The 17,243-nt window shown below is 39.2% G+C and overlaps 1 protein-coding gene across 1 annotated transcript in view; it reads right to left on the minus strand.

The window, feature by feature from the left end:
* Positions 1-16,984, minus strand: part of SYNPR (synaptoporin) — a 328,630-nt gene extending 311,646 nt beyond the window's left edge. Inside the window, exons 1-2 of the mRNA XM_017955335.2 lie at positions 16,556-16,984; positions 16,359-16,424 (exon numbers count right to left, since the gene is read on the minus strand). Of these exons, the coding sequence (XP_017810824.1) occupies positions 16,359-16,424; positions 16,556-16,573 (84 nt within the window). The 5' untranslated portion in view covers positions 16,574-16,984. The remainder of the gene's footprint in view (positions 1-16,358; positions 16,425-16,555) is intronic.
* Positions 16,985-17,243: the final 259 nt, after the last annotated feature.

The raw sequence follows: 17,243 nt of genomic DNA on the forward strand, positions 1-17,243 counted from the left end.
TTAACCACAGATGGTCTTCTTTTGAAGCTCAGCAGACCCAGGATTAAATCTCAGCTCTGCTATTATAAACCATATACACTTAACCATTACTTGTTTTTCTAAGCCTCAGATTTCTTGCCTGAAAAGAGGGAAAATAATGATGCATACACTTTAATAGAGTTGTTAGAAATAAATGGCATAACATGTAGAAAATACTTAGCACAGGGCCTGGAGCTCATTAAATATACAATGAATGTTAACGACTGCTTTATCATTCACAGGGAGGCCAGCATAGCCCAAAATAGCAATATGTGAGGCAGAGGCTAAGTGAATCCATAATGCTATCTCAGTTAATTGCAAGTGTGGTCAGGAATATGATCCGAGAAAGAGAAGAAATACCCTTGACATTAGGCAGCTTCTGGATTTATTTTATTTTATTTTATTTTATTTTATTTTATTAATATGGTATTCTACAGTCTAAAAGTCAGATATGCCTCAAATTCCGCAGATGGTGTGAAAACACTCTATCTATTCTACCTTTCTATCAAAAGAATTATTAAAGTTCCATGTGCCTCAAATCTATTTCCAAAGTAGGCATGGTATAAATTTGCATATATGTGTCTCAGCCACATATACACATGAAGTGCAATTTCAGAAAAGTACGGACTGAATATGCACTAATATTTGTGAGTATCACTTAAAGTAAAATAATAATGTTTCTTAGGATACATTAATTTAATAAATAATATAAATAAGACACAAAAATGGCAAACTTATAACATTGTTTAGCTTATAAAAGATTTATAACAACAGTAATTACTTTTGACATTCTAAAAATTACATCTATTTTTATATAATGAATTCAGAGAAAGAAAGTCTCAGTATTTGCCTCTCTGCCCAAGTCAGAGAACGACAATCTAAATAATTTCCAAACGGTGGAGTAGTACAATGACCTGGAAAGATTAAGGCAACAGCTTATAGAAAAGTCGACGTGAACAGCATCGTGAGTTTGGCAGTCTTGGCTATTGCTTTATGAATCCGTTCTGTTCATTAAAATATTTCCAAATAAAAATAAGAATATAAATAATTTTATCCAAAAATGTACAATCTCATTGCAAAATTAGAGTACAAAGTCAATCAACATTTCACTTCAACTATCAAATTGTAAAAACATTTAACTGGTGATATCCAACTGATAACACCTCATTGGAGGGTAATTTGGTAATTCTTCTAAATATATTAAAAATGCATAATCTTCTGAGCCAGCAATTCTACATCTAACTTAATAACAATAAAGGTATAGTAATTATTTATCTTTAAAGAGGAATTCCTTGCAGGTTTTGAAAACAATATAATATACATTTGAAAACTACCTAAGTTAGGAACTAGTTAAATAATCTCCAGGAGAGGCATGCAGTGTAGTCATATATAGGCATTAAAATTATGGGAAAAAGTATTTTATCTAGTGGCATAGAAAAACAATTCACAATATATTAAGGAGAATAAAGCAGGCGACAAAACAGTGCCTCTTCTAGGAACCCATTTGTTATGGGCTGAATTGGGTACTCCCAAGATTCATATGTTGAAGTCCTCACTGGTGGCCTTACTGTGAAAGAGGGCCATTGCAGATATGATTGGTTAAGATGAGGTCATATTAGAGTAGAGTGGGCCCCTAGTTCAATATGACAGGTGTCATAGAAAAAGGGAAACTTCAGGCACAGACACACACACACACACACACACACACACAGTATAACCATGTGAAGAAGAAAGCAGAAATCAGGACAATAGTTCTATTAGCCAAGGAACACCAAATATTGCCAGCAAACCTCCAGAAGCTACAGAGAGGCATGAAACAAATTCTCCCTCAGGACCCTCAAAAGGAACCAACCTTGCTGGCACTTTAATCTCAGACTTCTAGTGTCCAGAACTGTGAGATAATACATTTGTGTTGTTTAAGCTACTTACTTTGTAAGTCTGCAGCAAATTAATACATTATGTGGTTTGCCCTAGCAAACTAATGCATCATTTTTGTAGACAAAAACGTCCATGAACATAAAAGATATCTAAAAGTAAATTTCAAAATATTAAGGTTATCTCTCAGTGGAGGAACACTGGGTAATTTTAATTTACTAATTTTTGCTTATTTTGAGATTGTTAATAAACATTTCACTTGTGCATAAAATGGTTCTACATAGCATGTCCGAAAAAACCCTCCACCCCAAAGACAAATATTCTCATTATGTTTGGCAGCAAAGCAGACATGGGAGAGTCAAGAAGTCAGACAGATATGGTTTGAAACCCTGCCTTGGTCACTTACCACCTGTGTGACTTGAGTCAAGATCACTTGACTCATTACAAGATCTGAATGAAAGTATATAATGCAGGTGGCACAAACGTGGTACAGCCTGGCATGTAGCAAGAACTCATTAATGTATAGCCATTATAGTGAATTTCTACTATTGGGGGGCCTTCTTTTTTCTCTAAAATAAACAATTATGTTATTCCCTTCAGAAAACAGCTTCACAAATTCATGATCCCCTTGCCAAAGCCTACAGGCAGCCTGAGGCTATAGTGTGTCTGGGATGCTGATCTAGAACTTGACACTCCGGTCTAATCATTCTTTCCTTGCCAACCACACCTGACTAATTTTACTGTCCTACTCAAAGTCATTCCAGTTAGCCAGAACTGCTCTTTATGACCTTCCGTACAAAGAACATATGTGTGCATATGCGTGTGTGTGCATGTGTGTGTGCAGGTGCACGTTTAAGAGATAACATCTAGTGAAGCAGAAGACTCTTGTGAATTTTCCAATGCTTTCTTTCCAAACTTTTGCAGTAAAAGGATATTTGGAGGAAAAGAAGGAAAATAGCTTGTCTTAAATATTTCCTATGTGCCACTAATCTTTGCAAATGTTATTTAATGAACACAATAATTATGCCTGCTGGTTATCATATTTCTACTCTTATAAATATGAAAGGCCCAAACAGGTTAAGTAATGTGTCCAAGGTCACATAGCTTGTAACTAATGCAGCCGACAGTCAAATTCAAGTATTTTTTCTGTTACTAAATGAGACTATAGTGAATAAAAGCAGGCACTTTTTTAAAAGCTAGCACTACAGGATGACTATAGTAAATGACAATTTATTGTGTATTTTCAAATAGCTGGACCAGATTTTGAATGTTCCCAACACAAAAGAATGACAAATGTTTGAGGTGATGGATATGCTAATTACCATGATCTGAGCATTACACACTGTATACATGTGTTGAAATATCACATTATATCCCCAAAATATGTACAACTATTATGTGTCAATTAAAAAATTTTAAAGCACTAGCAATTTAAAATCATGCTTTGTATAATGATGTTTTGGTCAATGACCAACCACATATATGATGATGGACCCATAAGATTATAATACTAAATTTTTACTGTACTCTTTCTATGTTTAGATGTTTAGATACATGAATACCATTGTGTTACAGCTGCCTACAGTATTCAGTACAATCACATGTTGTACAGGTTTTTAGCCTAGGAGCAATAGGATGTACATGTAGCCTAGGTGTGTAGTAGGCTATCCCACTTAGGTTTGTGTAAGCACACTCTATGATGTATGCACGATGATGAAATCACCTAATGACACATTTTTCTCTTAACCTATTCCTGTCATTAAGCAACATGTGTTTGTATACGCATGAGAGAGAGAGAGAGAGAGAAACTACAATATTTACACATTAAATTTACCTACAGTTGCTGGTAAACATAGCCTTTTCCCACAGAATAGCTGGAGTGTAATGCCACTATCAGTTTCACATGCATTCTTTTTTTTTTTTTCACCAATGAAGCACATGTCTTTAAAAATAAATTTCAAATTCATCTTCTGGGTGAATTCTGATCACATAATAATCATGCTTTGAACTGCTTCATAAATAGAATCTGTGAATCTGACAACAAAAGTTCTTACCTAAACTCTAGTTGATGATTATGACACAGAAAACATGCCTCTCCCCCATCCTCACAAACCTCCAGCTGTAGATGGACATTAAAGGTAGCCCATCAGATATTTCTCATATGGGAAAGATTTCCCAGATATCTGAGCTTTAATTTTCTGGGTTTGAGGACAGTCAACCTGTATTGAGCCCTCTCCAATAAAGTGGAGGGGAACTTTCAAACATTTAAGCTCATTTGATTTCACAGCTCTGTGTTACAGTTGTTTATTCCCATTGTATAGTTCAAGAAATTGAGAGACAGAAAGATAAAGACATTTACCCAAGGTTTCTCAGCCATTAATTTATTTGTATCATTAAAAAACACCTTTGATGTAGGTAAAATCCCTGAGCAACTTGAGGTTCAATGATGTTGACCTGCCCATGGACATACACAAAGTTTGTGGATGAGACTTAGCTTGCATGGCTTCAAATCCAGTGCATTCTGAATCACAATCATAATCTCTATTCATCCAGCTACCCCCTTTTCGCATTGAAATGTCTCTCAGGATCTCTATTCTTCACTCAGATCATGGGTTTGTGCTCAGTAATTTTCTAATATCTCCCTGCCAATCTAACTCTCCAATCTTCTGAAGTCTCAACTGGAAAGATCCTGAAAAGTGTGCCAACTGTCCATCAGGTGTAAGGTGAAGCCAGTGCATAAAAGGCCAGCCAGAAAATCTCAGAGTAGACCAGATGGATGTGTGAGAACTTCCTGTTAAAGCACACAAATGCTTCCAAATAACAGATCCAAAGAATGACGACTCACACACACACACAATGGACAAAGTTCATTTACTTTTCCATCATCCATGATGGAAGCTGCCTGACTTGAATAATTTACCAGACATCCAAAAGGAATTTAAGTGTTCATAATCTTACTAAATATCCATATCCTTCCTGAATTCTACAGATACTTTTCTTTGTATCTGCATGTTTCAACAACATATTTCTGAATTTGAGTTTTTTCTACAATGGATCAGTGAATAAAGATTGTTAAAAAAAAAAAAAAAAAGATACACAAGGTCAGTAAAATTTCCTCAAGGAGTGGGAATGTTTTCGAGAAATAAAAAGATCACTGAGAAGGTATGAATGTCCTTAGTCATGAGGGCATTTAAGCTTTGCTTTGTCTGTTGGTAGCATGAGATAGCATAAAGGGAACTGAGTTAAGAATTAGAAGACATGACTTTAAGAAGAAATCATGTATATCGTCCCTGCTGTTTTCAGTGGGAAATCATTTAGCTCCAAGACCTGGGAGTAATGAGTGATTACTATTAATGGAAGATAATGCAGAAAAATGGTTAAGAGCATGGAGTCTGGCATCCAATTGCCTGGGTTCAAATCCTGGCTCTCTTACATACTAGCTGTATGACTTTAGGCAAGTAGTGGGATCTCTCCAGGCCTTAATTTTCTCATATGCAAAAAGGAGTTTTTTATTAGTCTTTTGTAAAGTAACATGATATATGAAAAACATGTGCATAGCCGATAATAAAGCACTTGTCTCTACATATTATTTTAAACATTATTTTGTTTACTTTATGATCATCTCATGCTATAGTTTGGATGTTTGTATCCTCCAAATCTCAAGTTGAAATTTGATCCCCAATTTTTGAGGTGGGGCCCAATAGGAGGTGTTTGAGTCCTGGGAACAGAACCCTCCAGAATAGATTAATGCCCTCCCTAGGGGAGGGGTGGGTGAGTGAATTCTCTATTAGTTCCTGTGAGAGCTGGCTATTAAAAAGAAATGGGCACCTTCTCCCCACCTTTTGCTTCCTTTCTCACCATGTGATCTCTGCACACACCAGCCCCTCTCTACCTTCTGCCATGAGTGGAAGCAGCCTGAGGCCTTCACCAGAAGTGGATAGTGACACCAGCTTTCTTGTACAGCCTGCAGAGCCATGAACCAAATAAACCCAGTTTCTTTGTAAATTATTCAGCCTCATGTATTCCTCTACAGCAACACAAAGCAGACTAAGACATCTCACAATCAACATTCTTCCAATGGAGAAATAATGAGAACCAAAAACATTATAACAATGATATAGTGAAACCCTTTAAGTTTATTCCAGTGCTAGAAAGTGTAGGAATGCTTAATTGTGTTTGTAGATACATCATCAACTTCAACAACCTCTTCCTCAGTTACAGTTAAAGAATCTTGGTATAGACCAGACACTGCTGGAGGTTTTACTAATATTATCTTACTTAACCATCATAACACCAAAAAGACATGACTGTTATGGTCCTCATTTGATAGTTGTGGACCTGAGGGTGAGCATAATTATGCAATCTGCTCCGTGTTCCATGGCTGAAAAGAAGAGCAAAAATTTCGGCATCAAACTGACCCCAAAATTCATGCTTTTTCAACCTCCACACTGCCTTCTACATTTTTCCAGTGGTATTTGCTCATCAACAAATTCCTCCTTCCCCCCACCTCAAAGAAACAGCACCTACCACACAAGGCAATCCAGTGACTCTTCCGGGAGTAGTTTTCTGCTACATTAGTAAACACATACACATAAGAAATGAATGTAATAATTAATGTAGTCTTCTAACATCAAGGGCCAGAGCTGAATTTACCAACAAACATGTGAATAAAAATGAAGTATATGTGGGTTTGAGGATTTACATTTTTATTCACAAATCGTCTTAGGCAAAACCTAATCATTTCTTTAAAAAGAGGTTTTCAACAAATGGATAAGATCGCACAAGCTAGTGGAGGCCCATGTGCTGAAGAGCCAAAGGTGTACCTCTTTGTATAATATTACCAGTGTGGATCCACTCACCTATCCCCTAATCAGAGAGCATTCCAAGAATACTGATGCCAACATCTCGAAGGTATAACATCTTGAGAAAATTACCAGTGCTACTTCAATAAAAGAAGTACTGGTTTAAAAATCATTTACTTTTAAACCAGACATGTACACTTCTCACTGGGTCTGTCCTGTTACGACTTAAAGGATCATCACGATCACTGCTTCAGCTGAAAGAACAGGCAAAAGGCAATGTTTTGAATATCATGACCCTTTTTATTCAGGCCATAAGTGACAGGATAGCAGTGGGCATTTGACCTATGGCAACCAATTTGTAGACTGGCTATTGACTTGTGATATTGCCTGGGGTTGACAGTTATGTCCGAACTGAAACAATTTTTTTGTTAGTTGAGCCAATCATATTCTTTCTATTAGGACATTAGCTAAGAATAATGAAGAGAATAAATGGGAAACAGAAAGGGAACACAGAGAGAGGGCAGGGAGGATAGTGACAAAGACATAATAATAGTGGCACCTTTGCTAAGGCATTCTTGCTGCTCATTGACTTGAATCCAAAATATGAGACCTGAGCCTGTTTCAGTCCTTGAACTTTTATTTCTATAAAAGTTCTCCACCATTTTCATGCAGTGGGTATCCCTATAATAGCCCTGTTTCCTTGACAGTAGTGCCTATGGGACTTACTCTCCTCCATAACCAAGCTAAACAATTGTTTCCAGGGAAAGCTTCACAATTCCACTTCATAATGAAGATGATTAAGGGGAATTTACATCTTATCCAATGTGTTACCAACAATTCATTTACTTATTCTTTGTTCCCTTCCTTCCCTCCTCCTTCTCTCATTTTCTTAACCAATACTTACTAAGCACCTACTGCCTAGATGTTTTGGTGGAGTTCGAGAATGTCCCTGAAGTTGGTCTTACTGTGTGTTAAGCACTGTGTTAGAAACATAAAATGCTGATGAGCAGGACAAACAAGATCCCTGCTCTCACATTGCATTTACTCTGGTTGAGTAGCTAGAATGAAAAGTCATTAAAAAGTGTGGTCTGGGAGCCATCAGAAGGCTGACCTTATCTAGGAAGACCTCCTTAGACAGTGATATCCACATTGACACTGAAGGGAGAAGAGGAATTCATCAACTAAAAAGCATTGAGCAAAAAGGAGAGGGAGCATTCTGGGCAGTGGAAGTGGCATGCACGAAAGTTCATGAGAACAGCAAGAAACCATCATCAGGCCCCCAAAACATCAAGAAATGTGAAATGTGTACAGAGCAAGAAAATTGTCTCTTGGTATGAGAGTTAAAAGGGTGAGGATGGACCACATTCCCCTACCCTAAGGAACTTTCCCCAGTAAAGTTTGGATGATTCACTACATTCAACTGGCAGCATAATTCTTTCTTGTAGGCTTCAAAGAGACCAAAGAGACTGGCATGGAAGATAGAGTGTGGTAAGTGGTTGGAAAGACTTAGTACCTCAGGGAACAGAGATCAAGTTCTTACACCTCACATCTCACCCTGTGCTCTATCCAGTAACTATATTATGCTGCCCAGAGTCATTTAGGTTGGAAGAAGGTATTTCTTTATCATCACCATCATCATGGTCACAATTATCATTTACTTTAGAAGGATACTTAATAGTTTGCTAAACACTTTTTCGTGCTTGATCTCACTTAAAATTTTCTACACTATAGGCAGGAGATATTGTCCCCAGTTTTCAGGTTAGGAAACTGAGGTCTTTAAAGGAGCCTAAGCTAATACATTGAACAGGAATAATAACAAATACAACAAAAGTCAAATACATCCCCACAGAAGATGAAGACTCAAAGGAAGACCATGGTTCTGTGCACATACTCCTTAGAGATTTTCTCCTTATCTTCTACTAGCACATGACTGTTTTTCTTCTGTCCCCATACCTCAGTCAGTGAGAGATGTGGGTACTCTGGGGAACAGAGAACTAAGGATCGTGTTTCTACTTCAGCATAACTCTAGGGTTTTCTCCATGTTTCTATGGGGGAACTCCCAAGGGCCTGGAGCACCTGCGCATTACAATGTGGTTAGTAAGTGCCTTTATCTGACCCTATAAGGACCCTTAGCTACATCCTGCAGAATTCAGTTGGGTCCACTGTGTCTCTTTCAAATGTAGGAAATTGTCTATGGATTGTTATTTGAGAAAGACCAGGAAAAGTATCTCTCCACACCTCAAGGATAAACCCCTGAAGGCCAAGTGCTTGCAATTCTTCCATTAGACTTTCTCCTTTAGGTTCAACACTGACCTCGCTGGAATTTTCTTTGAAATGTGAATATTCCAAGGAGCAAGTGCCTGAAGAGACATTCATGCTATGGTAAAAATAGTCTTGCCAGTATGAGGGCCCTCCACAGTGAAGGATAGAGATAGAGGGGCTAAAAAGAGGTATGAGCAAGTTCGAATTCAAATTTCTACCTCAGAGTTTTGCCAAGACTTTAACTTGCAAAAAGTTATCTGCAATGTCCTAAATTCTCCTTTGATGAATTTCTACTTTCTCCCTTTTTATTACCGTCATAACGGCTAGCATCATTATCATCATCACCTTCATAATCATTTACTGAGCACTTATCACAGTGTAGGTACTATGCAAGGCACCTTACTTGGATAGATCATTTAATCATGATAGCAACACTTTGAAGTAGGAACTATTATTAGCCCTGTCTTATAGATGAGGAAAATGAAGCCTAGTATATTTAACTTGCCCAAGGTAACGAAGCTAGTAAAAAATAAAATCTGAATTCAAATCCACAAAAAGCATTCCTAACCCTTTTCTCTTTTTTTCTGTACTTGTGAGGCCAAATACCAATTGTCTTAATATACTCAGGAAAGCATTAAGAGATGAATCCATCAGCACACTGGGGAGCTGCTTGTTTGTTGTGCACTTATTGATTCGTACTCCAATTGCCCATGATTTTTGTCACCTATTGAGAGGCTAGAAGGTTGTAATTAAACCCACATTAATATAGCTTTAAATTACATCAAACCGTCAATGGTGGATTGCTGCTCACAGTTTAAATAACTTTTATGTAAGAATTCCCTGTCTTGTTTATACATAAGAAGAAAATGAGTTCTCTGACTTATGCACACATTTTTTTTTTAACAAAAGAGAAAAAGAAGATAAAAATGAGATTAAATTATTGGCTTTATAATCAAAGTCTTTTTCTACATATTTAAAATGAAAAGTACTGGTTTTTAATTGGAATCTACTCTACCTTGGTTAGTTAATAACTAACAGAAAATAAAGCCAAATATAAAAGACAATTGATGTCTGTTGAATTCATCTCTAAATACAAATGTTCCTTGGCATTTTCAGAAAAGACCTCAAATATATAAGTTGATGACTGAGATAAACACTGTAAAATAGGATAACATCTGTTTCTTAAAGCTTCTTTGAGGATCAGGGGTAAGATACGGCAAGTGCTTGCCACATTGGAAGAAGCAGAAGAATGTAGCATTTAAGAGAATGAAGTTGGGAGTGAGGCTGCTCAAATCTTGACTTTGCCATTTCCTACAATTTTTGTCCCTGATGAGTTGGTTAACATCTTTGAGCCTCCTGGTGGAACGGGAATGTTAAAGTTACACAGCTTCAACACAATGATGTAAGAAAAACACAGTAATGTAGTCCCCCATATGATGCCTGCATGCATGACGAAGGTAGCTATTATTACTTCTCTCATTATGAGTTTAAAACGGTGGCTATTATAAAATTGTATTTATTATATGTTATGACGACACATTTCACTTTGTTGTTATCCATAGCATAAATTATAAATGTTATTAATATTAAGAAAGCAGTATGATATTTACTTGAAAAACATGGCTTAGAATTAAATTCAGGAATGATGACTATATAAAAGCTAGCGTCTCCATTTAAATCAAGTAGACCTATACCTCACATATCAGATATGCTGCATCCTTGGATTCACTAGCCTCCTTGGTTAGGCAGGGAGGTAGACTGGAAAGGGCGAACGTTGATGTGAAACCCAGGGTTACAACAGAAATGGTATTGCAAAATTAGGGATAAGTGTCAAAAATAATGATTAGAAGAATTAGGCAAATTGAGTCAGCAGTTTATTCCATAGGCACAGAATCTAGGGCTGCAGCATTGTGTTGGAGAACTATGCAAGCCACACAAATATTGTTTTGACGAGTTTCAGTCCTTTTGATGACCTTAAGTCTGCACCAATGTGGTCCTAAACAATATGGATGTGTGGATTCCTCCACTTTTCATTTTACATAAATCCACAGGTACAAATTCAGTGCACTGTATATAGTAAAGAAAGAATGTACTAACATAATTTTTTAAAAGGAAAGGGAAAAAGGAGACCAAAGGTCAACTGGCAAAATACTGAAGTAGCAAAATAAGAATTACCTGTGGGCCGGGCGCGGTGGCTCACGCCTGTAATCCCAGCACTTTGGGAGGCCAAGGTGGGCGGATCCCGAGGTCAGGAGATCGAGACCATCCTGGCTAACACGGTGAAACCGTCTCTACTAAAAATACAAAAAATTGGCCGGGCGTGGTGGCGGGCGCCTGTAGTCCCAGCTACTCGGGAGGCTGAGGCAGGAGAATGGCGTGAACCCAGGAGGCGGAGCTTGCAGTGAGCCGAGATCGCACCACTCCACTCCAGCCTGGGCGACAGAGCCAGACTCCATCTCAAAAAAAAAAAAAAAAAAAAAAAAGAATTATCTGTGGAAAGACTATACCAACTTAGTTTTTCAGAGTAGTCTGAAAATGGGGTAAGTTTAATATATATTTTGTCATTTCCAAATGATGGCTTAAGAGATTTTCTGGACCTATTTTATCATCAGGGAATAAATGAAAAAGACCACCAGAGTCAGGGCTATGTCCCAACTTTTCCGTTTTGACCTAAAAGATAGTGAAAAGTACCCTGACCTCGTTTAAGTAGAGATTAAGGATATGGGAGTTTTGCCTGCAAGTCTTTGAAAGTGGCTAAAGCTTTCCCCTCAAGGTTTGACTTTTATGTGTTATTAAGACTTTAAATCTAGTGTATCCGTGAACCCTTCCTAAGGAAAGAACACGTAAATAAAGTGGATTTTTTCCCCAGGCTGTAAAATCCAAAAGTAGAAGATGACTTTAAAGGTAATACCAGTTCATGTGGGTAATCCATAGAAAATAATGTAAAATATGACCAATTTTAAAGAATTTCTGGTGTGTGTGCACAACTGCAGACAGGTGATATGCCCACAATTCTTCCTGAATACCACAGTTTACCATCAGCCTCTCCCATTCTCTACCTACTGCATCTCAAATTACACCCTTCTGAAAAAATCAATTTTAACAGTTCAGTGCTTTATATCTACACTTCCCTCTGTGTTCATACAAATTACACACATGCGCACTCACATACAAAACTGTACTTTTTATTTGTGCAAATATGGGACTCTATATATTATTTGAAATATGATTGAATAAATTATCTATATGTTATTAAAAGGAAAAATATTGGTTTTTCCATTTAGCAATTTTATCAAATACAAATAATAAAACTTACGTTTTCTCACTTAAGAATTTTATCAAATGCAGTGGTATATTTACCTGCAAGTCAATGCATATTAATTGAATTCATTTTTTTTTTTTTGAGACAATGTCTCACTTTGTCGTCCAGGATGACGTGCAGTGAAGTGACCACAGTTCACTGTAGCCTTGACCTCATGGGCTCAAGCGATCCTCCCACCTCAGTTTCAAAAGTAGCTGGGACTATAGGCATGCACCACAGTGCCTAATGTTTTAAATTTCTTTTCCTTTTTTACAATCTCACATTATATTTATTTGATCATAATGTGGACAAGAAAAATGTATTCCTATTCTTTTTGATACTAACAGTTTTACAGAATTTGTTTGCAGTTTCCGTCAAATAACACATAGCATATCTTTTTGATATAGAATCTCATACCCATTTAGATCCAGTACGTTCATTAGAATAATATAGTCTTCTGATTTTAAAAGCAATGATTGCTTATAGAAAAATGATATGCATCAGACATTTAGTCAGAAAAATAAACATGAGAACATGTCTTTTATGTTTGATATCACTTAACTTACAGGATGATGTGAAAATAGTTTGGTTATAATTTTAACAAAACTAAAAGTCACTTCAACTAATGAAAAAAATCAAACACTGAAGAATCAAATATCTGCTGACTAAGCTGATATTCCTGTCAAAAGAAATGTCTTCTGTTGCACTAAATAGTAGAATTAGAAATGCAATATATGTTAACGCATATTTTAATTAATATGTTCTAGAATTGCACAGTTTCCCTATGTTGACTAAGCTGGTCTTGAACTCCTGGGCTCAAGCAATCCTCCCATCTCAGCCTCCCAAAGAGCTGAGATTATAGGCATGAGCCACCGCACCTGGCTAATTCATTCTTTTTAATGGCAATATAATATTTCATAACATGATGAATCGTACTTTAATTATTTTCTTATAATAGACTTACTAGTAATTTCCAGTTCTTTTCACTACAAATGATGTTGCAATAAATATTCTTGAGAATATTGCTATTATCTGAATGTTTATGCCTCCCCCCAAGTTCACATGTTGAAATATAGTTCCCAAAGTGATGGTCTTAGGAGGTGGGGTCTTTGGGAGATGATTAGCTCATAAATGTGGAGCCCTCGTGAATGGGATTAGTGTTCTTACAAGGGACAGATGAGATCAGAGTTCTTCCCTTCTGCTATGAGAAGATACAGCAAGAAGGCTCCATCTGTGAACCAGAAAGTAGGCCCTCACTAAACAATGAATCTGATGGCACCTTGATCTTAGACTTTCCAGTATTCAGAACTACAAGAAATAAATTTCTGTTGTGTATAAGCTATCCAGTTTATGGTGTTTTGTTATAGCAACCCCCAAAACTAAGACACATATATCTTTACATGCATGTTTATTTCTACAGCATGTATAAGCTAACCGGTTTATGGTGTTTTGTTACAGCAACCCCCAAAACTAAGACACATATATCTTTACATGCATGTTTATTTCTACAGCATGGGGAAATTGCAGCTTAAATACACTGTCAAGTTTAAAGCTGCTGTCTATTGCTTTGTAAAACTTTCACAGAAACAGGATAAACTGGGATATTTTAAGTGCTCCGTCATTACCGGTTTACAATTTTTGCTGATTACTTGCAGTTTAACCAAGCACTATGAAAGGAACCAGTGAGGGAAACAGAGACAAACAGAAGAAATGTTCTGCCATCTATAAGAAATCATATTTCCTCTCATTGTCAATATCTCCCACAGAAAAAGGTACCTCAGAGTGACCCCTCAAGCCATTCTGTGCACACAGAATGTACGTTCTTTCTCTCTGTTCACTACTAGCTTTTTCAGCAACTAGTACTCTCTCTCTCCTCATGTCTCTGGCTCAGCTCTTTTAAAACGTAGAGCAACCAACTAACTTATCTGACTTTTAAAATTTGCTTTGTCCATTATTCATGTTCTCTTCCACAAATGAGAGTCTAATTACTGAGGTACAAGCAAAAAGCACTTCCTCCTTGGAGCCTTAGAATCCTAAAAGATAGAGGGGAAGGACTGCAAATAATTTAAATGTAGTACCTTAGAAACCTTTATTCTATTTCACTCTTTCTCTCTCATACACATCTCCTGCACACACACACACACACCTCCTCAGGAGGGGGGAACTATAAAACAGTATTTTGCAGTGTGATAAATTCTTATGAATGAATAAAAATCTAGTGGAAGTTCAAAGAATGAGGTGAATCATTCAGTTTGGGATAGAGGAAAGAGGAGAAAAGGCTTCACTGAGGAGGTAACATTTAGTTGAGGTAAAAGACAAACTTTTTTTTTAGGCTTGGAAGGTGAGGACATTCCATACAGTGTGAATAGAAATAGCCAGGGCACTGAGGTAAAAGAGGCTTTTGAGTTTTGGAGGGATCTGGTATAGCTTAGAGTGGTGGTTCGCCAATTATGATGTGGATAAGAGTTATACATGGAGCTCATTTAAAATGCAGATTCATGGGTACCCATCTTCCCAATATTTTGATTTGGTGTCCAGAAATCTGTAATTTGAACAAGTTCATCCAGGTAACAAACACTTTTTATATGCCAGTAGAGACTGTGTGAGGAGCAATGGCACAAAATCATGTTGCCACAGTATTGGAGTGAACACAAACTAGTATTTCAGATAAGTGAGAGTGTGAGACAATAAGAGATTATGTCAGAAAATGATGTCAGGTCTTTGCACTGGGTTTTGAGAGATAATAACTTGACAATGAAGCTATTATTTTCTTCCCTAAAAGCCACTACTTCACAGGAAATATTTATTGAATGACTGAATGAATGAATGTGGGCAGAATTCTGAGAAAGCAAACTGAAAGTTTCCAGAACTGTGAGGATTGCTTATCTAACTTGACTGTAAGGCAAACAGTTTGAGAATAGCCAGCTCTGAACCAGTAATTCAAGCCTTCCAAAAGCTGTCTTGTTGTATGTAAAATTGATATACGCATGCATTTTCATTCAAGTCTACAAACAAGGTAAATGTAATTATCTTGTAGATCATCCTTGTAAACAATCATCACAGTTATGTAGCCACTGCCAGATACAAGCCCTTAGAGCTAAGATCTGGGAACACAGAACAGGCTCTTACATAATTTCCCAGCTAGTCAGTGTTAGGGCCTGTGATTAATGCTACATGACAGGCTTTGAACTTTCTATTCAGATAGGTTTGCTTGCCTTTTGGAGCTCCTAGCAAGACGAAACGTGTGACCTGCAGATTTCACTCTGAATAACCATCATCCAGCCAACAACACTGACATGGCTCTGTGGCCCTGTGGGTAACCGTTGCTGTGCCTCACTCCTCTGCCCATACACAAATTGCAATAGGAGCGTCAGGGTGGTTTCACAGAAGTGGAATACAACTTCCTGAAGCCCAGTCGCTGAAGAAAGCCATGGCAAACAGGCTGGTGGGCTCTTCTGGGTGTAATCAGAAAAGCCCTAAGGGAGTGGCCAGAGAAAAGAAACTATAGTAGGGAAGAAAGGAGTTCTGCTCTCTACCCGCCGCCGTCTATAACAGTCTGTAACAGCTTCGCAGCATCTTTCCCTCCCTGGAGCTCCCGCGGAGCAATTGAACACGCGCTTCCAGCATCCCAGTCCCGCCGAGGAGCTGTCCCAGTTCTGACCAACTTTCTGAGCTTGGCCAAGTCTTCCCGGCTCCTCCGCTCAGCTATGGGTCTCTCCACCCATCCCCTCATCCCCGCGAAGGTCCAGGTGAGGGGCCAGAGCCCAGCGGCAGCTCCTCCAAGCGTCCCCCTCCCCCATCTCCCAAGGGGGAGGTTTCTTTCCACAGTCCCTGCTCGTCTGCAAGCGGTGAGGTGAGACGACACTTGTCTAAGCGCCTGCAAAAATGCGTCCACGCTCCCGCCTCCAAGCAGAGTGCCTCAATCTTGTCCCCACCACCTTGGAACGGCACCTTAGGAGGGGGCAGGATAGAAATCTCCGGCTTGAGGGTTGAATCTCCGGCTTGGAGCAGAACGGAGCAGGGAGCACCCCATGCGACCTCTCCTCACCTGATGGCTCGCTGCCTGGCGCCCCTCCCTGTACGCACACACTGCTACTCACCAATTCCAGGGCTCGCAGGAAGGCAAGGGGCTCCTTCAGCACCCGGAAGGTGCCCGCAGAGGCCAGCTTTGGGGGAACGAGGCGAGAGAGAGAAAGCAAAGCGTGAGGAAGGGGCTGGGGGTGCCTCTCCCAAGCCGCGGCACCCCCCGACCCCCCGCCCCGCTCCCAGCCAGCCGCCCTGCCCAGTTCTGTCTCACCTGACTCACAGGGTCCATAGCTCGCCCTCGCTCGCTCTTCTCATCCACCAGTTCTTTTTAAAAAGGAAGTTCGCTTGGCACCACCGTCCTCAGGGCCAGAAGCCCCTTCGGAAGCAGCCAGAGGAGCGACACCTTGGAGCAGCCCGGCGAGGGCAGGGGGCCTCGGGGAGCCCACTCGCTAACGCTGGGCTCTGCGCTCCGGGAACCCAGAGCGTCGGGGAGGCGAGGCGAGGCGAGTCAGCGAGGGGTGGGCAGGGAAGAGCTGGGGCAGGGTAGAGACAACAGGGGAGGGGGAAACCCATGCAGCCAGGAGAAGGCTGTCATTGGCCAGCCGCGCTACAGAGGGGAGGGCGAGGAGGTGGGCGAGGCAGGGCCCACAGGCATTGGTGCAGGCTCAGCCGTGCGCCCGGTGCCCTCTGGCTCCGGGGAAACTTTAGGTCTGTTGGTTTGGGAAAGCGGGCTTGGCACGGTCAGCAAGACAGCTGTCCACCTGAAGAAGGGGTTTCCAGGTAGGAGGAAGACACCCACACCTTACATGGGACGTCTGTGTGAGTTCTGATGACTTCCAAACAGGAAAATAATAATAATAATGATAAATACCTAAAAATAAAAAATAACTATTTGTTGAATCTTTCATTCCTTCGAGCCTTTATAGAGCATCCTTCCTGTGGGCAGGCAGTGCTTAGGT

This window comes from Papio anubis, chromosome 2, assembly GCF_008728515.1.
Source record: "Papio anubis isolate 15944 chromosome 2, Panubis1.0, whole genome shotgun sequence".
Classification (NCBI taxonomy): Eukaryota; Metazoa; Chordata; class Mammalia; order Primates; family Cercopithecidae; genus Papio; species Papio anubis.